The sequence below is a fragment of the Bactrocera latifrons genome, unplaced genomic scaffold (genome assembly GCF_001853355.1).
Source record: "Bactrocera latifrons isolate USDA-ARS-PBARC rearing strain unplaced genomic scaffold, ASM185335v1 scaffold_1, whole genome shotgun sequence".
Lineage (NCBI taxonomy): Eukaryota > Metazoa > Arthropoda > Insecta > Diptera > Tephritidae > Bactrocera > Bactrocera latifrons.
The window spans coordinates 5,235,080-5,260,978 of NW_017534407.1; the positions used below are offsets into that span (position 1 = coordinate 5,235,080).

General features: G+C 34.9%; 2 protein-coding genes across 11 annotated transcripts in view; one reads left to right on the top strand and one right to left on the bottom strand.

Moving 5' to 3' along the window:
* LOC108978942 (spectrin beta chain, non-erythrocytic 1) overlaps positions 1 to 15,046 on the bottom strand; it is an 87,295-nt gene extending 72,249 nt beyond the window's left edge. Inside the window, exons 1-2 of one of the 5 annotated variants that reach the window (XM_018949505.1) lie at positions 14,937 to 15,046; positions 11,486 to 11,891 (exon numbers count right to left, since the gene is read on the bottom strand). The gene's annotated coding sequence lies outside the window, so the exon portion shown is untranslated. Of the gene's footprint in view, positions 1 to 11,485; positions 12,545 to 14,128; positions 14,316 to 14,936 lie in introns of those variants that run through there. The other 4 variants (XM_018949490.1, XM_018949497.1, XM_018949475.1 and 1 more) reach the window with 4 other exon arrangements.
* Positions 15,047 to 17,078: 2,032 nt separating this feature from the next.
* Positions 17,079 to 25,899, top strand: part of LOC108964942 (serine/threonine-protein kinase mig-15) — a 75,626-nt gene continuing 66,805 nt past the window's right edge. For 5 of the 6 annotated variants that reach the window (XM_018927036.1, XM_018927046.1, XM_018927018.1 and 2 more), the window contains exon 1: positions 17,079 to 18,215. In XM_018927036.1, the coding sequence (XP_018782581.1) occupies positions 18,144 to 18,215 (72 nt within the window). In that variant the 5' untranslated portion in view covers positions 17,079 to 18,143. The remainder of the gene's footprint in view (positions 18,216 to 25,899) is intronic. The other variant, XM_018926998.1, reaches the window with a different exon arrangement.

Here is a 25,899-nt window from a genome sequence, read left to right on the forward strand (position 1 = left end):
TCCATTCTAAATATTTTCAAAACTAATTTTTATTTATTTTTGATGCCAATTTTCTTCTAAGCCAACACTTCGGAAGAACTTTTTTAGATCCTTTTTATTTTAATTCCTAATATTTGAGCATATGTATGCAAATCCAATAAAGGTTTTTCATCAATCATTAATATCTACAGAAAGTACACATACATACATACAAATAAGTCATCGGTTTAATAGATTTTAGACATTTTAATAAGGCTCAGTCAATATTTGGAGTATTTTACGGCAACCAACTGTTATATTTGACCGAAAAAGTTCAACAATGTTCAATATATGTATTTGTATGTATGTGTATTTGTACATATTTGGATATAGAAGTTTTCGCTTAAGCCTTTTAAATTGTATGACAAGCCATTAAATTATGCAAATAAAAGCGGTAGTTACCATATTAAAATTAAGAAGCATACCTAGTGTGATGGCCTAAAAAAGGTGACTTGGCGGTTTCTTATAAAGAAAACTACTACTTTTATGTAAATATACGAAAAAAAATTCAAGAAAATTTTATTTTATTTTTGCGAATTTTCGTTATTTTCCAATTTGTTAAAAAAAAAAACTATTGAAAATAATCGAATAAAACATATTATAGATTTCTAATATATTAGAAAGATTAAAAAATCCTCGTTTAATTTTGACATCCCAAAATGTTATTGGTTCACTTTTCAGACAATCGAAAAAATTTAAACCCATTGTATACACAAAAATCTATAAAATAAGAAGAAAAATCAAGCAAAGAATGATTTAATTTCCAGTTACAACTGCAGCCAATGAAAAATGCAGTTTTGCAAAAAAAAATTAGTTTTAAAGGGTTATACCAGTGTGGCACTTTCAAAAAAAAAAAAAAAAAAAAAAAAAAAAAAAATTCTGCTTTTTCGATAGTTTATATTTCCAAAAATATTCTGTAAAATCGGCAAGGTCGTATCTTGAATAGTTTTTGAATGACAGCGTTCCAAAGAGCGACCGCTCGTAGGTACAAACATAAACAATTGAAACTTTAAACGCGTTTTTCTCGAAACAACATTTTTCAAAATTGCTGACATCATAACTCAACGAGAATATAACCGATCGACTTCAAATTAAAACTGAGTATTGTTAAATACATTTACCATACAATGACTTACGATCTTTTTGATTGGTTGAAAATTGTCAATTTGGTATTAAGAAAACGACCATTTCTTTCCATAAAAAACGATTTTTTTTTTCAAAACTACGCCATTTTATTAATTTTTAATATTTTTACGAAATATCTTTAAGTTAAATAAACTTTTTGAATTTTCTTGTTGGCCGGAATCATGTCAGTGGTTGGGGCACTTTTTTTGGCCCCTCCGAAAACAGCACATAACTCCGTTATTTTTCAAAATTTTTGTTAAAAAAAAATCTTAAAATATAGTTGAAAATATACTTTATTAGGTTCAAAGAAGTTCGAAGTATTTAATTGCGTGCTTTCTCTTAAAAGAAATCACAAAAATCGCCTAACTTTTCATGCGCCTACACTGGTATAGCACCTTAAAGATAAACTGATGCTAGTTGACCGAACTTTTAAAAGTTGTAACCAGGGTTGCAAATACGGACAATGCATTAAAAAATAGATTTAACATTTGAATTAATTTGTTTCTTTGTAAACACAAATACTAAAAAAATCTAATTATTAATGCCAACACCGGGATTAAAAATTCAAATTTTATTAAGGGATCGTCTCAGTGTGACCCTCCGAAAAATCACTGATTTTCGCGATTTTTTTTATATTTAAAATAACTAATCGGTCCAACTTTTTTTTTTTTATAAATAAATTACGAATACAAAATGATTTTTATGATTTATTGGGTATATATGTACATATTAGTTCAATAAATTGTTGAAAAGACACGTAAAAAAAAAATCCAGTACGATGACCATGAGTGCGGCCGCTATTTTAGTCTAAACTAAAAATTTAAAAAGATTATACTTTGAAGGAAAGCCGCTATCGGTTTGTTATTTTTTTTTTATTTATTTTTTTTTTTTTGAGATTTGGCAAAAAGTATCGAACTTAGCCCCGTTTACGATAGTTTTTGTAGAAAACAGTAGTAAGATTAAAAAAAGAAGCTTCCATAGCGCGATAGAGAATGGTATTAGAAATGTTTTTTTCAACTTGGAACTAGATATCTTGAAACCTCTTCTGTTGAGAGTAAAACGTTTTGAAAAACACCATTCAGAGAAAAACGCGTTTGGAGTCGCTGTGTTCCCTACTCTGTTCCCTTTGTAAAAGAAATTCTGTATCGACAATAGTAATTTGAATTTCGATTTCAAAGATTTTCGAAAATTTTTATTACAGTGTATATTAACCGATAATGCAACAAAGAATCGATTTATCAAAAATTTCACACTGAGACGATCCCTTAAACATTTTGCAATCCTCGCTGTAACATATTTTTTTTTAAATATTTAATTAAAAATTTAATATGCTTTTTTAAAGGTATAGACATACGAAATTTACAGAAACAGTAAAAATAAAGCTTTCATTTTGATTTGTAATTTTTTGTGCCCCTTAAATATTTATATATACAATGTACATACATACGTTTATGTATTGATAATTTACGCAACGACCCACCGGAAGGTTTAAAGGAAGTGAGTAGCAAAATGCAAACTTTGGCATTTCTATTTTAAACCATTTCGGAGAAACAACGAGCATATAGTACACACATATGTATGTATAAACAAATACATACTATATATAATCACATTTAAGTACATACATACGTACATCTACACCATAGCCATATGAATTAAAACTTTGTAATTGTGTTTTAATTAAAATTTTCATACATTAAGCGCAATCAACATTTTTCAAACACCAACACACACACACACGCAGCGGAATCCAGCTCCACGAAAAACGATTATTTTATGCGCACTTTTGTGCATTTGCGCTGCATGTCTGTTTGTATTTCCGATTTTTTTTTCGTTTAGTCTTCACTAAAATTTTCCTCCAAGATTCACATTGCAACACACAGACGGTGGCAACATGCGATTCACAGCTGCAAGTACGAGTACCACACCATAAAATCAAAAATAGACACACAAGTATGCATGTGGCATGTGCAACATATGCGCTTACTGCATATTTTCATGCATAAACACATATGTACATACATACATACATAGTTTGAATGTTTTGTGCGCGTGTGCGTTTGGCAGCCGTTTCGAGTGTTGCACAACTAGCAGACACCTCCTTGAGCGCAATCAACGTGTTGTGTTGCACACATCAATAGTACCAGCAGAGGCGAAGATGAGGCGCACATATCTCCATACATATGTTTATAAGTGCTTATGTGTATGTGGATGTCTGCTGTTGGCAGCGCAGAAAAAAATGTTGCGCAGTCAAGTTACGCCGATAACTTCAACACCGCCTTGTGTTGCACTTCAAAGATTGGTGGCATATTGAATTGTTGCAATATTATTGTTTATACATTTTGTTGTAACTGTATTTGTGTTGGTGTGGCGGTGTTTTGTCTGTGTATGTGTTGTTGTTGCCCTTGTTGATCGATGCGCACAATTCCTTATAAAATCTGTTGCGCTGTTGATCGCCGCTGTTGCAATTGTTGCTGATGTTGCAGATGGCTCTTGTGTTTATTTTCACTTCTCGCAACTCTTTGCACGCGGTTTTCATTACGTGTGTGTGTGTGTGTGCCTGTCGGTATTTTGTGTAAAACTCTGGTTGTTGTTTATAAGTGATTTCGTGTTGATTTTCGCTTGCCATATTTTCTCTACATTTTTATCCATTCCTTTCTCGTCTTGCAGCAAGTACGACTATAAATGGCCTTGTGCATGTTTTTGTTGTTGTCTATGTAGATGTTTTTAGTTTTGGTTGACTTATAAATGATCTTTAACTCGCAGAAGTGTAAATAATTTCCTGTTTTTAAATTAAACTCCAAACCAATAAAAAATAATACCCTTCACAGGTGCATTTGTTATAACATATATGGATCTTCATTTTGATTTTGACCGATCAGTGTGTATGCCAGATGCTATAATGATCCCATCTGAAAAAAAATATATATATACATATAACGGCTGATCCGAGTGGAGGTTTTTTTTTTCAATAGCCTTTTTTTGACAGTTCACGCGTGAATTGAGTCAAGTTGTCATGTCATTACATTTGAAGATTCTGTATTTTTTCTTCAAAAATAAGGGTGACCATATTTTATAGGGTCTCCAACGTTGCCATTAAGTGTTACCAACTACGTGGTAAGCTTTATGTACCCTGCTCAGGGTATATGTAACAAAGAGATGTAATACCGTTACCTAGTAATTGTCACGTTGCAAAATCCATTTTTTTAGAAAGGGTTTCAATTTTGGTAATCATGACTCATAAATTATGCCCGTGTCTCTCAAATTGAAATAATGGGAACACTTAGAGAAAGCTTAAATACAAAAATTTGTAAATATTTTGAATAAAAGGAATGGTAGGGATAGTGCCACTTGAAAAGTATTGAAAACTTCCAACAAACACCACCGTTATGGGTTTAATTTTAAAAGCAATGTTTAAAAAAATATATATTCTTCCACGCTTTAGGCACAAAACACACATTGACATACTAAGTTATGCTCAAACTCACCTTCTCTTTGAATATTTAAGTCTACGATACTTAAATTTTTTGAACAAACTTTATGTAAGCTTAGTGTATATTGAATTTGAAGCTTGCTTTAACTCTTAAAGAGATCTCTTGAGATCTAAAAACAATGAAATAGTAGACAGCATTTTCCCGAGTATGTAACTCTACCGACTTTTGTCCCTTTGGTCGTCCGACAAACGGCTAAAGCATTTCGGACTCAGACGGACCTCTTCGAGCCGTTAGATACCAAACGAGGTTTATAACAAGGCGCCACAATTTCGTGTCACTTTTTCAATCTACTGCTGGAGGAAGTAATTGGAACTGCAGAGCCTCGATTCAGGTCAGCACAATATTTTATAATTGTTAGTTCTGTTTCTCCAGACTGGATAAGGAAGCGAAGAAAATGGATCTAGTAGTGAACGAGAGCAAAACTAATTATCCACTGTCAGCAAACAAACAGTCATCGCAGTCGCACTTGGTTTCCACTTCACTGTTCACATAACTTTGAAGTTGAAGATAATTTCGTCTATCTTGGAACCAGCATCAGCTGCAACAACAATTTCAGCCACGAAATCGAACTGCGAATAGATGCTACTTCGGACTGAGTAGACAATTGAAAAGTAAAGTCTTCTCTCGACGAGCAAAGACCAAACTCTATAAGTCACTCATTATTCCCGTCCTGTTATGTGTGCAGAGGCGTGGATGATGAGTCGGCATTACGAGTTTTCGAGAGAAAGATTTTGCGGAAGATGTATGATACTTTGCGTATCGGGACCGTCGAATATAGCAGTCGATGGAGCAATGAGCTGTTCGAGTTCTTGTTATAGTTCAGCGAATTAAGAGACATCAGTTACGCTGGCTAGATCATGTCGTTCGTATGGATGAAAACACTCTAGCTCTGAAAGAATTCGATGCAATACCCGTCGGGGGAAGCAGAGGAAGAGGAAGAACTCCACTGCGTTTTAAAGGAACTTTCAACCACTCGCCACTTTTCCCAGACTTATATGAATAATATACCGATAGTCCACAACTCCACAAGTATCTTTGAAAAAACATGCTTAACCTTGGAGACTTCATATGCCTTGAATTAAGAAGTTTTTCGGAGATTTTCGAACTGTAATCTGCTCTAATTAATCAAAAAGATCGAAGCATTTTTATGTCTGCTTTGAAATTACTGTTGAAGCAGTAGAACTCTTAGGAAAGCCAATCTTTTAAACTCTATGTCAAAAATTAAAGAAAAGCTTGAAGACGTTGTACAATATCTGACAAAAGATAAAAAAATATTAGAACGTATTCGAGAGTTGCTCTAATTTAATTTTCGAAAATGTTATGAGGCTTAGTTTGGACAATTAAATATTTTATTATACGCTAATGGAAATATGTACCGTTATTTAGTACATCAAGGAACATTAGTAAACTACTTCAAGCTACTAACACTAATAACCCTGGCTATTCTCTTGCAAACACGCTTCCAAAGTTGAGAAAATGTTTTCAAAGCAATAATGGAATTTTCAGAGTTTACAATTTGTAAAAACAAATCAACAAAGCAACAACAAGGTGAAAAACATAGAAAAAATGCTGCGAAATCTAGCTGCTGTCACAGTTTCCAGCAAAGCAAAGAAAACCAAAAAGAAACTAGTTGTTGTCTGCGCTGCGCATTCTTCGGCTATAGGGCAAGCCACTTAGCCAGACGCGCGACAGGCAATTGGACAGCTGCCACGCCTTTCACTACAAAATTGTACTTGAAGTACAATGTGCGAACTGAAGCGCAGCGCCCAAGATCACATTCTATGTGATGCTTTTTGCAGGCAATACCAACTCAAGACATCCGAGTGGCGGAGAAGACGAAGCGAACGGAGATTTTCACAAAGCTCTGACGACGTAAATCATAATTTTGCATATATTTATATATATAATTATATGTATTTATTAGGTGTGTATGTATGTATGTATGTATGTATATGCTTTGTTGTAGTTAACTGTATTTCAGTGTATGGTAAGTTCAGTGTATGGAAATAAAGCTGAGCTCGCAAACTATTTGTGGATTAAGGGGCAAAAACAAAAGTGTTGAGAGCACAGATACCGTAGCAAAGAGCAACAAAACGACAAACTATGCTGTCGCTTGATGCCATAGCGCTTAGATGGTGCAAGTGCGAAGCACGACTGCGCAGCGGGGCGGAGTAGCTTGGTAGTGGAGCTAAGTGACGTTCTGGCGACCGACTCCACAGGCCAGCCATGCTACTTAGCCTAGTTAATATGACAATTTACATGCCAACACACACAGCTGTATACGCCAGCATACATACAAATACGTATAAGTGTATAGAAATTGTGAGTCAAAAGAACTCACATGAGGATGGACGGATAAGTAAGTAAGTGTACTTCCCGATAGCAGTCAATATTTTTGATGTATGAGACTAATAGTCTTGTTTTGATCGCAGGGGAGCCCGAGCGTTTTCCCGGTTTGTAGAATATTGAAGAAAGCTCAATATATTCGATTATTATTTTTGGTAGGGAAATCTTTAAGTTACTCTTTTCCTACAATGGAGATTTTTAAAAATTGACTTAACGAGTTTTAATATGATCTCAGGTCGTTTTTTTTTTTTTGAGAAGCCAGGTCCAGGTGTTAAAAAACGGTAGAAACACTGACAAAAACCCATGATCTCCACGATTGGAAGACCGCTGGTGGAAGGAGTGCGACATAGCTGAGACATTAAGCATCTCAGAAGATGTGGATTATCTATTTATCATTAATAAAATATTGGATATAGAGAGCTGCCTGGCAAAGGGTGCCTCTTCTACTGACTTCAGCCAAGAAAAGCAAGCATGAACCTGAGAGTCATCCTTGCCTGAGATGTCATAGCAGAGTTTGATGCTGTTTAAGCATAATCCGAAGAAGTTTCTGTGTCGTTTAATGACCGTCGAAGAAACGTGGTACCACTTCGTTCCACAAAAAGAGTCTAAGAAATAGTCAAAACAGTGGTCTTCATACGGCTCACCTGTTTCGAAGAAGGCGAAGACTTTCATATCGTCCGGAAAGGTGACCACCACCATTATATGGAATTTGCAAGGAGTGATCTACATCGACTATTTCGGGTAGGGCAAATCGGTTCCTTTCTCGTACACTTTTTGGACCGATTCAACGTGCAATTACGACCTTATTTCGCAAACTCATGAGCGCTCTTACATCATAACAACAACCTGATTCACGCCATTGCCACAGCCAAATTCATTGAATTAAGCTTTAAACTGTTGCCTCATTCACCATAATCTCCAGATATGGACTCGTACGACTGTCTTTGTTTCAAATCATGAAAAAGTAACTCGCCAGACAGAAATTTGAGTCGAATGAGGAGTTTGTCGACGCAACGGAGGCATACTTTTGAGATCTCCAGAAAAAAGTTTTTTAGACGGATCCAGCGTATTGAACCAAAAGTAGATATTTTTTCAAAAATTTGGGTTTTCCTTTTAAAGGCTAAGTACATATTGAACCACCCTAGTACGTATGTATATATGTATAAACGCATTTAAAACAAATCTTGTTGCATTGCTGCTGGCTAAGAGAACTGGTCACAACGAGTTCGCTTAACAAATAAACATGTCAGTAACGCACATACACACACGTACATACATACGCATGCGCCGAAGCAACGCGAGCAAGGGGGGAGTTTATGAAGCTGTTTGGCATAGCATCAGTTAGGCGCTTAGTCGAAGCGGTCACATGTAGCGCAACACCTGTGTCTTACTAAGCTGGCTGGCTGGACTGGCGTTGAATGAAAATCATTCCCCACCGCAAGTGCAATGCGCTAAAAATTTAGAAAAAGAAGAAAAAATTAAAAAAAAAAACAAAAGGGAATGGGTTGCCTGCGCGCGCTTGTGTGCTCTGCTGCTTCGCGACGTGCAATTATGAGGTTTCCACGATACTTTTGTTACTGTTAATTCTTCGACAACCGAGCAGCCGAACAACAAACGGCGAGCGAGCAGAGCGCGGCTTGTGTGGCGGGCTGAATGTCACTTCCACCGCATTCCAAACAACACAAACCAAAACAAAAAGAAAAAGAAAAATACGAAAACAAGAAATGCAAGACCAAAAAATAAAAAACCAAAAAAAAAAATGCAAAAATACAAAAATACAAAAACAAAAAATCACAAAAAACAAGAAATTGCAACAACAACAAAAACCAAAAATAAAAGCAAAATATTACAAAAATGAAAAAAATACAAACTTACAAAAACAGCAAAAATAAAAAAAAAATTAAATAAATAAATAGACAAGCTAAACTCAATAATAAAATCCACCTGTATTAAGCAGACACGCCAACAAATACAAACAGCTAACCAACACAATCACAATTGTCCACATTCTGCACGTGTGTGTGTGTGCAGCAGCTTAATTCACAATTCTTTTGAATTCATCTCTGGCTTCGTTTCGGCTGTTGCACGCGTGCTCGTATTGGCAATGTCGTTGTTCGCGTTGGTATTACTACTACAGTTGTTGTTGTTGTGGTTGCTTTGCTTTGTGCGACCCTCTCTCTATTTTATTACTTTGCTACACGCAATTATGATCGCAATCTGGTGCGGGAAATTGTCAAAAAGTGAATAAAATAAATAAATAAATCACACAATGATCGTCACACACATATGTACACACTCGTGCTTAGGCTGTAAATGCGCCCATAAAGCACGATCGGTGGTAGACACGAATGGTTGGCGCAGGTGAAGTGGCTCTTAAGGTGATTATGCAACATTTGCGAAAGCGTTAATAGAATAATATTTCGTTTGTCTTTTTTGTTGTTTTTTTAAATTTTTTATTTTATATAATAAAGCAATTTGTAGTGAAATCGAATCTGAAGCACCGAAAGGCGCTCACAGACAAGTGTGAGTGTAACAGTACATATGTACATACATATATACCTGTATATAGTATATATTTAGACTGTTTTCTGAATTGATCAAGTGTTGAAGATGTTAAAGCCTGGCTTTGATTGTCAAATGCAGAAATATTCACTGTTTCACAAGGTTGAGGAGAAGAAGAGCAGAGGTGATTAATTCCTCTCGGATTTAAGAGGTTATGTCTACATGTGAATTTCAAAAAAATTGATTTGCTTGTAGTTTGTCAAAAAATCAACATTTCGACTAGTTCTTTGATCGTTTTCTATATTAATCTGTTGTAATATTTTTTTGTTTTAAAAAATCTTCCTCACCACCAGAGTACTTTTTCGGAGCGCCTCCTTGAAAACGGCTACGGGAGCAAAAGACTCCAATATCATCGATTAATAAATCTACTTTAATGTTGTTTAATGTATTCTGTATGTGTATATTATTTTTTAATCTAGGAAATAAAATGCCTCGACAAAAAAAGCCGGGACAAAAGCGAAAAAAAGTATTTTTCTGACTTGCTAGGGGATATATGTAATACATAGTTCAGCGAATTAAGAGAGAGCTACGCTTGATAGATTTTATTGTCCAAATGGCTCTAGGAGTATTCCATCCAGTACCGGACGGAAAAGCAGAGGAAGAGGAAGACCTTCTCTCGGTTGGAAAGAACAGGTGTAGAAGAACCTAGCTACATACATTTGCAGAAAGCATTCCTAAAGAAATTTGGAGGCATGTTGCCGGTTTGGAAGTCCGTAGTCGGATAAAAATCCGGGTCTGTTCCGGTTGCGTAGACCCGACTGTCACGGAAACCGCTCTTATAGGGCTCAGCTTTTTCAGTGGTTTGTTTTTAGTACATTTGAAATGCTTTCCAGTTAAAAAAAACTCAAAAATACAAAGTCAAAAGGAATATAGCTGTAAGTTATGGTGGAAATAATTGCAAACTCTAACAAGACGGAACTTGAGGTTTTCAAAAAATATATTCTAAGTAAGATTGATAGTAATTTTAACAGAAAGGAACGAAAGTTAACCATAAAACTATAGAACGATGAAAATTCAGGATGATTGGACTGATTGGAAACGGATTCGATTGGTGTCAGACTCTTTTAACTGTGAATGAAAACAAGAGACAAATGTTTCCTCCGCATTGGAAAGACAAAGTGGAGAGAATTTGGTTTGATGCTTTGATGAGACGAAGTCATTGTGAACTCAACCCCAACAGATATACCGTTATAAAGTATCTACTATGTCATAGAAGATAGATAGAAAATAATTTAGGTTTTGCACTGGGATCTATGGTCTATTATACTCTCCTCTCCTATATCACACGGCTCCTATATCGGACAGGTCACAAAGATCCAGCACTCTGAATAATTCTAAGCTGGGCGCGCTACTATGTCATACTCCGATCTGAAAACTACACTTTTCAAAAGATTATAGTTTAAAGCAATTATACATGGAATTAAACGGATTGCTACAAAAGCTCTGTGTAATATTCAAACTATGCAAACTTATAAAAAAAAAAAATTTTATTTCAAATTTTGTATTGGGTGTTTTTGGAGCTTCAAAGATGAATTATTTAGCTATAACAACAATCACATATCAGCACCTTTACTATCATAAAACTTGTCACTTTGAAAATATGCACAGCTAATAAAAAATCTTAAGAATAATATAGACTATAAACATAATATATTATTTATAAATATATAGTTGAAGCTTCACATACACAAATCAACACACTTCACTCACGCATATATGTATTTAAATAAATAAAATATCTAAGCAACTTAGCGAGATCGACTTTTCTGAACTAATTTTCCTAGAAATAAAGCTATGAAATCATTTATCTTTTCTTACAAAATACAACTGCCCACATTAATAGTAATACTATTGTTGATAAAATACTATTAACATATTTATATAAGTATATAAGTAAACGGGTTTGTTAAGTTTATATAGTGTTGAATGTAATTGTTTACCTTTGACAGCCTCGTAGTATCCCAAATCCAGCGTGAATGTTTTGTTTTAATCCGTGCGGGGGCAATAAAATTATTGGAGAATAGTCACTATTGTGGCTACTGGTAACTTTCTAACTGGCTATGCTTGTGCTGCAGCAGGCGGTGGCTATTAGTCGGATTGTTGTTGTTGCTGTTGTTTAGCTGTGGTTGTCGCTTAACGAAAATAACCAAAAAGGTCAAGTTGAGAAGCTAACCGAAGGCAAAAAACGCTCAAAAAACATAAAATGACTTGATGCTGATTTTGGTTGTTGTTTTCGTTATTGTTATTGTTGTTGTTGGAGTTTTGGCTATTTCTACTATTGTGTATTGCTTTTCTTTTGTAAATTTCGTTGTCTCCCTTCTTGCCGACGAACTCCAAAAGTAAATTCTATATTGTATGTGTAAATCTGAATATACTATATGTATGTGAGTAGAAATGTTGTTATAACCGGCAAATAAGAAGTTGAAACTAATACTGCGCTGTAAACGCAATAGCAATTGATCTAAAAGTTGCGTCCGTTTGCAGAGAGCGAGAGCGAACGCGCAGTTAAACAAGCGAACGGGTTGTTAAATCAGTGAAAAGAATTTGAAACCGACCCGAAAAACGAGATTTTTTTCTTTTCAATTTTATTTCGTGCACGGCGGTTTGGTTTTTTGCTTTCAGGTTTTTTTCATAACCTTTCTACTTTTCCTGCTTTGGTCTGCCTTATGATTTTTCTGATCTTCCTCAATTCTTCTAGTTTACTATATTCCTCTTGTTATGCGTTTATACTCCTCTTTGGTACTGGTTTGTTTTTTGTTGCTTTTGGTATGAAGCTTTACGATTTTGTTTAGTAGTGGTTGTTGTTGTATTTGTTATTAATGTTGTTGCTATTATTGTATTGTTGTCGTGGTCGGCGTTAAGCAGCTTACTGTGATTTTAAACAGCTTCAATACAACTTTAGCACGAGCAGTATTTTATCTACTGACTCACTATGCATTTACTTCATCGACTAAATGTAGACGCGGCTCACTTTCACGCTTCAAACTTCACCTGTAATTCTACATAACAATAGTAATCAATTCAGAAAATAATGCTTAATTTCACATTTGTTGTTGTTGTAGTTGTTTTAAGCTTTTCTTTTCTTTAATTTTCGTATTTTATTGCACCGCTTTGCTTTCAATGCAATACAATACTACTTTACATAGAAGTTTCAGTTAATTTCACCGCAATTCAATTTGCTTTAAATCGAAAGTTAAACTTGCAATTTGCAGTATTTTCTTATTTTCTCACACGAAAGTAGCACAGCATGAAGCAAGTTCCATAAACACGCGATCGATAGCTTAAATACGACGTCGCCTTTTGCTACTTTGCTATTTTTACCGCTGAACAAATGCCACATAGCGAATTAGCCAGCAAGCCAGTCAACAAGTCGCGGCAGACAGCTTAGGGAATTAAGTAGTAAGCCAAAAGCGGAGCGCAAGTAAAACTCGCGAAATCGGCGGGTATACCATATACGATTTGTTAAGATTTATCAAACACTAAAATATGTATTATATCCCGAACAGTGTCTATACGATTTATAAGGATTTATGTAACACTAAAATATATATTTATACCGTGAACAGGTTATATTAAGTTTGCCACGAACTTTGTAAAAAATAGTCGATTGAGTCCGTCTGCTGTCCGCCTGTCCGCCTGTCTGCATATCGACTTAGTTCATACGTTTTTTGATTACAAACTGAACGATCAAAATCAAATTCTTGTTTGAAAACCTTTTTCAGTAAGCAAGATGTCTTTAATAAAGTTCCCCATGGATTCTTGTCCAATCAGTACTTTTTTATTTAACAAGATATCTTCACGGAATTTAATAGGATTTCTTGTTACAATTTCCGTAGAAATTATTCAGCTCGAACCACTATAGCATATACTCGTTTGTATATATGTACGTACATATGTAGTTAGCTGCCACTCAGATTGACCGATCAAAAATAAGTTTGAAATAAAATATTTAGTATTTTAAAAGGTTTTTATAGATTCGCTGTAACTCAAGTAAACACTTTACATGTTGCGATTTATTAAATCACTAAATAAGTTTTTTATAAAAATAAAAACCTAACAAAAATATACATACATGAATTTTACTTTAAACAAAACTTCTATATGCTGCTTTTACTTTAATAATCTCCTGAAAGGTTGGACTTAGAGTTTAGCAACTTGCGTCAAATTATGAAAACAAGCTAAAGTTGTTGTAAAAGGCATAAATATTACAGCGCTTCGATCTTTGCCTTTAAGCAAGTTACAAAAATGAGTTGAAATTTCTCTCACATACAGCGCAATGAAATTATTTATATTTTGCTTTAACACAACTTTACTCGTATTTCACATATTAGTCTGTTGTTTCTATAACTGCATGCATTCGTTTTCATATTGTTTCATTGTCGCTGACTTTTGGCGATCCACTTTTTCATAATTGAATTTATTCCGCAGCAAAAACAGCAAAGCAAGTACATAGAAGGCACAACGCGGCGGAAATGCAAGATGGCGGTAAATAAGGCGATTTTCACTCGTTCACTTGCCTCGCGCATTTGTGGCTATGTCGGTTTTTGTTGTTTTGTTGTTTTGTTTTTTGTTCTTTTACCTACACTATTTAATATAATTTACAATTCACACTTATTTAGTTGCACAAAACTTCAGTTTTACAACGATTATTTGAACATAATAATACAACAAACATTTAACATTAAACGCGTAAGAACAATTGGCAAAATTTTAACAAAATTTCAACGCTGCGCTCGCGTAACAACTACGTTGTTGACTTCACGACGGCAAAGAAGAGAATGTTGTCTATGGCTTTGCGACTCTACGCTGCAGCCGGTCTCTGACTCTGCTGTCTGTCACTGCTCCTGTTTCCGTTTTGTATTTATTTTTCCGATTGTGCGCTGCGCGCTGTTGCTTTAAAAGCCAATATTGCTCGCTGTTGTTGTAGCTGCTAAGCTGCGCAGTTACCTTACGTTTTTTGTTGTCTCAGCGCTTCTTGCTTTGCTCAGCTGCGCTGTAGAGACATTCTTTTACACGTTGCTTTTTGTGTTTACTACACCGCGATGACAGCAACAGCAGCGTTAAAGCAGAGCGCAGAGCCCGTAGCAGCGACTGCGTACACCGGCAACGCAATGCCAGTGTTCACAAGAAATTCCTACACATGAAGCTGCTCAGGTAATGCTACCTTCGTGTGTGTATGTGCATAAAAACTAGTTTTAGTAAAACGCTCAATTGGCGAGCAATGCAGCATTGTTTTGTAGGTCCACTTGCACTCACTCACTTGAATTTTCCAATTAGCCAACTTTTCTTCTCAAACTTTTTGCTTAAAATTTTCTCCTAACTTGCATTTCACGAGCGTTTTCATTTACTTAAAATGCCAAACAGATTTTGATTGGTTAGTGTAAAGCTTACAAAGTTGTTTATCTCCAACCACTATGCTCTTCCAATTGTATGCAAATGTCGAATTGATAAACGCGCTGTCCGCGTGCTACAAGATTCACGTTCGTTCCCAACGGAAAACAACTCAAAACTGAATTAAAACTGCGACGAGATTTAGCTGGAGAGCATTAATTTTTGCTAGCGTTCGGCTTTAGTGCTTTTGTTTTTCTTTGACGTCGATCTCCACGCTACACCGCGCCGCACATCGCTACACGTACGATTTGGAGCAGATGGGGGCAAAACAAAATATTGCATAAACAAAAAAGTGAATTTGAAAATAACGACAATTTGAATGATATTTATTTTCGAGGTGTTAGCAACGCTATGCGAAGAGGGCGTTTTGGGCGAGGGAGAAACAGCAATGAGTCTGATATTATGGTATTTATTTGTAAATATATATATTGTGAAATTCCCCAATAACGACAGTCATCATAACCGGACAGCTCCCATAACTGACTGAACCAATTTCAAGAACACAATGTTTTCATATTTTTGTACAAACTCAATTCCTTCCTATAGCCGGACATGAGAACGTCTCAATGACCGGACACGACACCATATTTGTAATATTTCGTTTAAATTATTTCTGATAGACAAATTTTCATGAAATGAGTGCAGCGAGATATAGTTCTTGCTTTTCTAACTTCTTTTTAATTTATGGTGTTTTGAGACGGTTTTTTTTAAATTAATAAGCAAAATGATCACCGCAAATAAATTGACTTACCTCGGTGCTCCCTGGTTGGCGGTGGTTCAACGGAAACTAATGTAATAACTAACTAATAAATGTTATTAATTATCTCCTGACTGACATTGTCTCACGTATTAAGAGTTTAATAGAAATATGGTTCCGAATTGCAGATGACGACCCTCAAAAAGCATTTTAAAAACACTTTTTTATGCACTTTTCCAGTTCGATGCTAGTTTCCTTAACCGGGATAAACACTGCATCTTTGAATGTCCGGTTATGAGGAATTTGTACATATAATACACCATTGTAATGTTATTATGTTATTCCGAGTACTATACCAGACAATTTGTTTCAATTTCTTAATATCCGGGATACAAAAAACTATTGAAATTTATAAAGATAAGCACAAACTGCTCCACATCCGTGTGTACATATGTGCATTTGCAAAACTGACCATGCAACATGTTGAATGCATTATTTTGTAAGTATTTATGGTGCACCATGAGTTATAAGGTTTTATAGAACAATAACCACTATACTTTTTAAAATTTACTTAAATTTATAAAATTATAAAATTTTTAAATTTTAAACAATTTTCGATTTTAATAACATACTTTTAAAACTAGCAATATTTTAAGCGCATTTCCTACGACCGGATATGCTTCTTCTTTCGAACACATTTCACAATAGCATATTTCAGCAGAGTTGCATGACAAACAAAGCAAATTTTTTACATATTCTTTAATATGAAATCATTTTCTATTAATTATTAAAAATTTATATTACAGAATTTTATTAAACTAAATGTACGTGCAATTAAAAACAAAGCCTAAAACTTTGAAACCATAAATTTAAACACACAATATTTTGTATTAGTACAGGGTGACAACTATATTGAGAACTGCGGTTTTACATATACTATATACATATATAATAAAAAGAAATGGTCAAAAATAAATTATAACAAAGAGACTGGTATAAAGAAAACCTCTATAGTCATTATGTCAACTACAGAATAAGTTGCTGAAATTTTCTATACATAATTTTTTAAACACTTCAATATTATTTTTATACATATCCCATTAAGATGTCGCCGTGATCATTATCAGTGCTCAGACTAAAGCCAAATAAAATTACCGGCTCATATGTACAGTTTTCGGGTGAAAATCTTTTTGAATTTATTAAAAAATTTATTACAAACTGCGATTTTATAATTTTTCCTAACTTTTAGCATTATACCTTTCAGTAAATTTTCATTTCTTATAGCTCTAAAAATTTAATAAAAAATAAAATTTCAATTTCAACACTGTTTGTTTTCTATCATTCTTTCATTTTCATTATCCCAGCTTCTTCGCCGTGATTGTCAAATTCGCCGCTTCTGTGCCGAATTCGACCAACGAAATTTTCATTCATTCTTCATTCGTTCATGGGAAAGGTGTAATAATTGAATCGGGCGTGGAGAAAAAGTCTTTTTAGATTAGTTTTTTCTTTAGTGGAAGAAAAAATTACAAACCGGAACTTATGAGGAAAAGTGCACGCGGTGGAAAACTTTTAATTTACTGAGTGTGGTTGTTAACTGCAGTAGAGTTAAATATAATAAATTGTTGTGCTAATATTCGTCGCGACGAATGAAGTAGAAAATTTCACATAATTTTCTTCTGGCAGTTTTCAGTTGTCTACCTGCCGCAGCCGCTACCAATAACGGCGACAACAACAACAGTACCAATAAATACTTAAGCGGTAGTGCGAGCACCAACAACATATCCGCTCCAAACTCCATTTGATTTGTGTGTTTATGGGGTGCTGCCGTCATCGTCGCCTTCAGCACCAGTGCCGCCTCCCAAATGGCTGAGACGTGGAAAATTGTTAATTTTTAAAAGAAATTTTTATTCAAGCATAAAACAAAGAAAAAGATCAGTGGAAAATAAAAATTTCGTGAGAAGATTAGGAGAAATAGTGAAAGCAACAAAAGGAGTACTTGAAAACGAAAAAAGAGAGAAGCCGCTGTTGCTGCTGTTGCTGCTCCCCACCCCAAATAAGGTGGAAATTCGAAACAAATTTTATAAATGCAAATTTCTAAAACAATCTAAATTCATAATCGATTATTATAATTTCTCAGTGTGTTAGTGTTTTCTTTAAAGTGAGATAATTCCATTTTTGCATTTAGAAACTTGGCAAAAAAAAAATCCAAACAGAGCAAAGATAATAAAGTAGAAGTAGATGTAATAAAGTGATTAAACTAGCGATGGATATGATAAATGAATAAAACAGGAGAAGAGAAGAACATAGAACGAAGTGGAGCGAAAAATATAAAGTGTGAGACCTAAGTGAATTAAAATAGAATAGAATTTAATGAAATACAAAAAGTGAATAATAATAGTAATATAAAAGACAAATAGAGAATAAAAATAAAAAAAGAATTACTGCTTTAAAAGGCAGATAAGTGAACAAACGCAAAAAGGAAGGGAAATAACAGAAAATAGCAAATCAAAATGGCGCACCAACAGCAACTTGCCCCATCTGTGAACTGCTCATTGGATGATATCGATTTGAATGCATTGAAGGTTAGTAACCAGTATTTACTGGTATTTGGCTCTTACTTTATAACTTACTTTTTTAAATATTTCTTTACATTTATTCAGCGAAAATATTTATTATTAACTGCTTGTTACTGCTATTACAAATTGATCTCAATAAAATAGTGCCTCATTTTATTAAACATTCATGTACCGCAATTGCAGCACCAACTGGAACTCGCTGGCTGCATTTGTGCCACTTTGACTTAGAAGCACAATGATTTTTCGTCTGATTGCTTCGCTGGTATATGTAGGCGTGGCCGGCTTTGCCTGGTTGGCTTCTGCTGATACGGCTGCTATGCTTTTACCGTCCGTCCGACAATCTCAGTAGATTCCACATTTTGGTTTGCTGACTTCTTCTACAATTTCCTTTAGCACTCTGTGTTTATTTATTTTTATTGTTGTGTGTTGTGTCTTTTGCTCATTCGTAATTATAATTTCCTGTTCTATACGCTTTTTCGCATAAAACTTACACATACATAGCTACATTTGCATATAATTGCCTATGCACTTTGCGAACCGAGTGGCCAATTACTTTCTATACTTTATTTCCTTCTTTGCGCTTGCATTCTCGCAATATGCACCCTTTAGTTCTTTCGTTTCGTACTTCATTCGTTCGCCTTTCAATTGGAGCCGAATTCATCAAATTGACAAATTCACTTTCAATTACGCGCACGCGAATGTATATGTAGTTGCATGATGTTGTATGTATGTGTTTACCTATATAATGCTGCCGGTTTGGCTGCAGCAACTGTCGAGCCTGTCCCCTGTTACACCCACAGACTGTGACTGCTCTTGTTACTGGTAGTACATTGTATTGAAACAAGACTGCAATTGGCAATTAGGGTTGAAAGATGTTGTTATTGCCCGCATCCCAGTCTTAAATATTAACATTGGTTGGTAGTTTTGCTTGGAAGCTATTACGTGCAATTTATTTTCGTAATTATTTTCAGTGTATGTTGTTATAGTCTTCATAAATTTATCAAAAAAAATTGCAATTATTTAATTAGTGGTAAAAGTTGCCATTTGACGTAAAGGGTTAATGATCACTGACAGTTAACTCAAATGTAGAGAAAGAGAAAATTTTAGCGGAGAATTTCATTGTTTACAATCAATTTTATCTTCGCAAGTAAATATGGGAAATATCAAAAAATTTAATATTTTTCGTCTGTGTATTTTTATGGTATTTATATTTAACTGAGAAAGTAATAAATCCGTATCCACTGTAATATAAATGCTTTAATATAGAAAATAAACAAATAAACATTCTGCCGCTCCTGCTTAATGGACGCACCCACAACTTCAATTTAGTCTCCGAAAGATTCATTCCATGAAAGAACACACAAGACCCGGCATGCTTGAATATTGCTGCCTGCTTGTAATGCGTGCGACCGTGCGTGTCAGTGCTAAAAAGAAGACGTAGAGCGGGTGGCGGAGATTGTGACAATCACATGTTTATAGACCAGCCGTCAGCTTTTTCGGCTTTATGCTATTCTTAACTTCATGATTGGATGCGTCTGCGCTGTCCGTGTGGCATTTTGTTTGGTTGCTGAGGCATTGGCTGAAATTCAAATTTAATAAAGTGTGGTTCGAAAATTAGGAAAGTTTTCTCAGTAAAGGGACACTATAAATGCAATAAGTAAACCCTTGCGCTTTTGCTAATATTTACGCTAACATGCAATAATGAGCCACACAAGGCTGGCAATTGTCATATTATGCCTTCTTAGCGTAGTGTGTGAAGCAACAGCGCAATGACTTCGTGTGGCAACAACCTCTATAACATACTGTCTCGCCATTGTTGGGCTTATCAAAGTTATTTTTAATACGCACGCACGCACTTACATTCTCATTTACTTTAAGTATCAACTAATTTGGTTGTATACGTTCATTGTGCTGAAAATGGCGCACGCAGAGGGTATTGCGCTCCAAAGGTCATCAAACAAATGTCAACGACGTGGCGCACAAAGAAAGCCAAAGAATTTCAAGAAAACTCAACGAATAACTACGCAAAAATAACGGCATGAGTACGCACAAATTATAATACATACTTGACAATCAGCTAACGTTAGTTGAAGGTGTAATAACTTAATTTTGTTATCTTTTGTAGGTACATAACCTAAAGCAGTCGTGTACGGAAAACATTTAAGTTCGCTTGGGTGAAGTTATTATAAATAAAAACGAATAATAAGTGATGGAAATTACTAAGTTCTAGTAAAAATATACTAATTGTTCCACAATGGCAAGCCCTCAATCAGCTGTCACCTGTCAACTGTGAAAATTAGACAACTATTTTTAAACTTTCTTTAAGGCCATTGATAACAAATACACTTCGTAAATCACAGAAGTATTAAACAAATGAATTTATTGTTGATTTTTTTTATTATTGCTTAATATCTAAGTGTGAATTACACATGACCAGTTGTTTTCAAACGTGTTACCAGCAATGTGTTACTACGGTTTTTATATATCTACAGCGTTTTCAATATTTCGGCATATATTTTTTCTAAACTATAACATAAACACGTTCGCCCACATCAGTTGTGAAAAGTGGAAGTCGTAAAAATACTAGACTTTGAAAGCACAATAAAACAGGCTAGTTGGCAAGTTTTCACACATGCTTACATATGTAATTAGATACACATATATGCATTTGTATGCATTTATTGACATTTATAAGTTAGTGTGTCCAACAAGCTGCACGTAGTTCCCCTATCGTCGCAGGGCCAACTTGCTAACCAACTCTGACCTGCCAGTCTGGTCTGGTTTGGCATGTGTAAACAAATTTATTGGTTATAGTCGACGGGTTGATACACTCGCTGCGGTAGCGTCCAACATAGCAGTACTGGCAGCTGTGTTGACTTCCTTGGCTACGAGATTTAAGGTTGTTTTAGTGAAAATAGTAGCTGGATCCTTTCACTGCACGAATTTAGTTTATGGCATATTATATGGATTTTATCGCTATAATAAATTTAGGCAATTGCTTATATTTGCGTATATTTTTTGGTACGTGTGTATTACAAATAAGCATTTAAATGGGAATCGGCAACGCTCTGATTATTTTTCTCGACATAATTTTTTTAATAGAATTCGCTAAAATTAGTTGTAATCCTTTTTTTTATTTCCTTTGTCAATTAACATTTTTATTTACAGTTGGTATTAACTGTAGATATTAAATTTCATATGTAAATGATTTTTTTAGTTGTAAAAGTCTTCTTATTCTCGGCCTTGCCATATTAATGGGTAATTAGTGTTAATACGATTTGAAAACTTCAAATATCCTCGTACAAAATTAGATATGGCCATCAACGACTGCCGCGACGTTCTAAAGTATAAGTATAACTGACCAGCGTGACGAACTGATGTCCGTTAAGTTTTTGGGAATATAGACACTATAGTAGCCGCCATACAAACGGACCTTTGTTGGTAAATTTGGACAAATTGACCGATCAAATTAGAGTTCTTGTATGTTTAGCTTCTTTATCCGAAAATATTTTTCAAATCGGACCACTATATCATACAGCTGCCATACAAACTAAGCTATCAAATTAAGATAAAAATATTTTTGAAACCTTTAAATCCTATAATAAATGCTCATGTAATCGATCTTAAACGTCGGTGCAGCCGATTAAGATTTTTATTTTTATTAAATAAAATATAATATTTCCGAAGTTAATATTGATCTAAATTTCTTCTTATGACCTGCTAAATGTGACTATAAGCAATCAGATTAACTTAACATAACTTATAAAAAAATTTCAAAGTAGTATTTATTTTTTTTTATTTTCAAAGACATTCCAATGAAATAATAGTTTAATGCGTATTTTAATCACTCAAATACTACATTCCGCTTGCATATGACACTCATTCATGTATCTTCATATGTAGATAGATAGTTATTTACTTAATATGTAAATACATAGGTACTCAAACATATATGGAAATGCATGCACCGGAAAGATACGGCACTTATTGCTGGGGCTTCATCGGTGCAACATACGAACTCCTCCTTCTACTTTTACAAGCTACACTATCTACGGCTTCCACGCCTTTGCACGTTTCGTTTGCTTCTTCTCAACTATTAGGTACATACCATACATACATACATAAATACACATATGGCTGTCTGTCTGTCTTATATCTGCTGTTCTTGTTGTAGTTTTGGTTGCTTTCAACATGGCCATTGTCGATCTGGTTCCAGCTGTTTCATTATCGGTAAAAAGGGAAATATATCTATGTTTATGCATATGCACAGACAAATACAATAACAATTTGGAAATTCATATGGCGGTTCTTGTAATTCTTAAAGAACCTAACCTTATCGCTGTTTGTTTTTATTTTTGTTTGTATTTTTTCCTCTGTTTTGATTTTTTCCTCTTCTTAAGTTTTTCCTTTCTTTTAATTTTGTTTAACAGTTTATGAGTTGCAGAGGGCTTTTCTTTGCAGAATTCTGTAGAGTTCTTCGTACCTAGAAAATGCTGTCGCCGATTAGTTTTATTCAATCTATACTTTATGCTGAGCTACACATACATATGTATGTTGAACGTCGTTGTCGACCTATCGTAACACCTGAGAGTTTAGTGCAAATGATGAAGTAATCACCATAAATATTTCTAATTGCATCTACGTATGTGTTGGTGAGAGTGTGCTTTGTCGTGTAAATAGACCCTGTAGGGAATTTCAACACATAATTGGCAGCAATAGTAAAAGTTCACAAAATATTTACCATTAATCTTAAATATGACATTTGAATAGCACCATGGTATACAATAACAATTTTTAAGTAATTTTGACTCTGCTGAGTTAATAGTTCTTGACCGGATAAAAAATCCGGGTTCGTTCCGGTTACGTTGATCCTACTGTCGTGGAAAAGCGCCTTTTTCGTTGCCTCCAATTAGAGATTCGAAGTGTATCGAACTCTGCGTACAATACTCTTAGAGTTGGAGTTTTTTCATCCATTCGGACGACGTAGCCTAGCCAGCGTATCCGCTGTCACTTAATTCGCTTAACTATGTCAATGTCGTCGTAAATCTCGTACAACTCATCATTCCATTGACTGCTGTGCTATTTTACCAACGATTCCTGGGTGAAAAGAGAGTACTTTTTAAAAATGTTTGTCTCATATAAAAAATTAAAAATTTTATTGTTACAAACATACACACATACACATATACAAAAAATATTTTAAATTCGGCCATTGTGACGCCATTTCCGGTGACTCCTCGGAAAAAAGATGCGCCCGCGTTGGAAGGATAACTCCTTACAAGATCATCTAAAGTAAAAAAATACGCGATAAAACCTTAACTTAGAATTTGGACGATAGAAAAAGAACTTAAAATTGGATTTTTTTGCTGACATTTTTACAAAAAAAAATTAAATGTTTAAGTGCAAATTTCACGATTTCTTTTTTTTTTCAAATAGTTGTGTGGAAAAAAAGTCCAAGCCTTTTGTATCTCAATTACCTGTGTAAGATTTCATGAAGATCGGTTGAGTATTTCTCGAGAAATCTTGCCCACCGACTTCAAAAACACAGTTTCGAGAAAGACAGTGCACTTAGCCTATCTAGCCTCGAGTCCACAAGTTCTCAAGGCGGTATCTCCGAAACTATTATTCGGATTAACTAGAAAATTGAAGACAATATTTTACAAGTGTTGTAGGATTTAATAAAACCGAAAAAAATTCGATTCTTCTTTAGCCAATACAACTCGTTTTTTGAGAATCCTAGACTGGCTTCCCTAGAAAATTGCATATAATATTACTCGTTATTTTACCAAATAAAAAATTTATATTCTACAAATAAATGTAATTAATTTAAGAGAGAATTTTCGACTAAGCTTTCATTACAAACAAGTAAGGAAGGGCTAAGTTCGGGTGTCACCGAACATTTTATACTCTCGCATGATATATAGTAATATGCCATGATTTCAGGCGTGGTTGTGAACCGATTTCACCCATATTTGGTACATGTCATCAGGGTGTTAAGAAAATATTATATACCGAATTTCATTGAAATCGGTCGAGTACTTCCTGAGATATGGTTTTTGGTCCATAAGTGGGCGACGCCACGCCCATTTTCAATTTTTAAAAAAAGCCTGGATGCAGCTTCCTTCTGACATTTCTTCCGTAAAATTTAGTGTTTCTGACGTTTTTCGTTAGTCGGTTAACGCACTTTTAGTGATTTTCAACGTAACCTTTGGGAGTGGTTATTATCCGATTTCTTCCATTTTTGAACTGTATATGAAAATGCCTAAAAGAAACGACTCTATACAGTTTGGTTGACATAGCTATAGTAGTTTTCGAGATATGTACAAAAAAGTTAGTAGGGGGCGGAGCCACTCCCACTTTTCCAAAAAAATTACGTTCAAATATGCCCCTCCCTAATGCGATCCTTTGTGCCAAATTTCATTTTAATATCTTTATTTATGRCTTAGTTATGMCACTTTATAGGTTTTCGGTTTYCGCCATTTTSTGGSCGTGGCAGTGKKCCGATTTTGCCCWTCTTCGAACTTAACCTTCTTATGGAGCCAAGAAATACGTCTACCAAGTTTCATCATGATATCTCAATTTTTACTCAAGTTACAGCTTGCACGGACGGACGGACAGACGGACAGACAGACATCCGGATTTCAACTCTACTCGTCACCCTGATCAGTTTGGTATATGTAACCCTATATCTGACTCTTTTAGTTTTAGGACTTACAAACAACCGTTATGTTAACAAAACTATAATACTCTCTTTAGCAACTTTGTTGCGAGAGTATAAAAATGTATAAAATATGTGAAAATCGCTCTCTCCAAATGACTGGAACGAGTATCTTTCCTTACAGGGTTTTTACTCACCAACCAAATATACAGAAACGCGCTAATAATACACCGGTACAAGCGAGGGAGTGTTGAAGCGTTCATTGTTTGTTGTTGCTACAGCATGCTGCATGAAGAGCATAGAACTATTAGCAGTTTATTTGTAGAGACGTATGTATGGAAATGTATACAACACATGTGTTGCATTTGTATATTTGTATTGGAGCGTGTTTGTGTGCATATGACACATATTTTGTTTGCTTCAACCGCAAACGACAAAAGAGTACTTACCAAAAAAAAACAAAAAGCGAAAACTACACAAATCAAAGTCAAAAAAGAGCCAAACACACAAAATAAAAACAACAAAAGTGCAAATATACCTATGCCTGTATATGTGTGTGCCATAAAAGAACGGTGGAAAAGTGAAACGGTGTGGAGCTGCAGAATACCACACACACACATCCACAAGCTCAAACTGCTTGATTCCTTTGCGTTGGCGTACGTCTGTCTCTTATACACATCTAGATGTGTATAAGAGACAGGTATATGTGTGTGCCATAAAAGAACGGTGGAAAAGTGAAACGGTGTGGAGCTGCAGAATACCACACACACACATCCACAAGCTCAAACTGCTTGATTCCTTTGCGTTGGCGTACGTTGTGTATGTGGCGACCCAACTTTCTGCACTTCACTCCACCCACAAGTTTTCACAGCCAGTTACATGCATTGGCACTTATAACGGATTTTTATTTTACACTACTTTTTCTTTCTGTTTTGGTTTTTACACCCTAAACAAGGTATATTAAGTTTGCCAAGAAGTTTGGAATACCCAGAAGCAAAAGTCGGAGACTTCGATTTCTTCATACCCATTTGT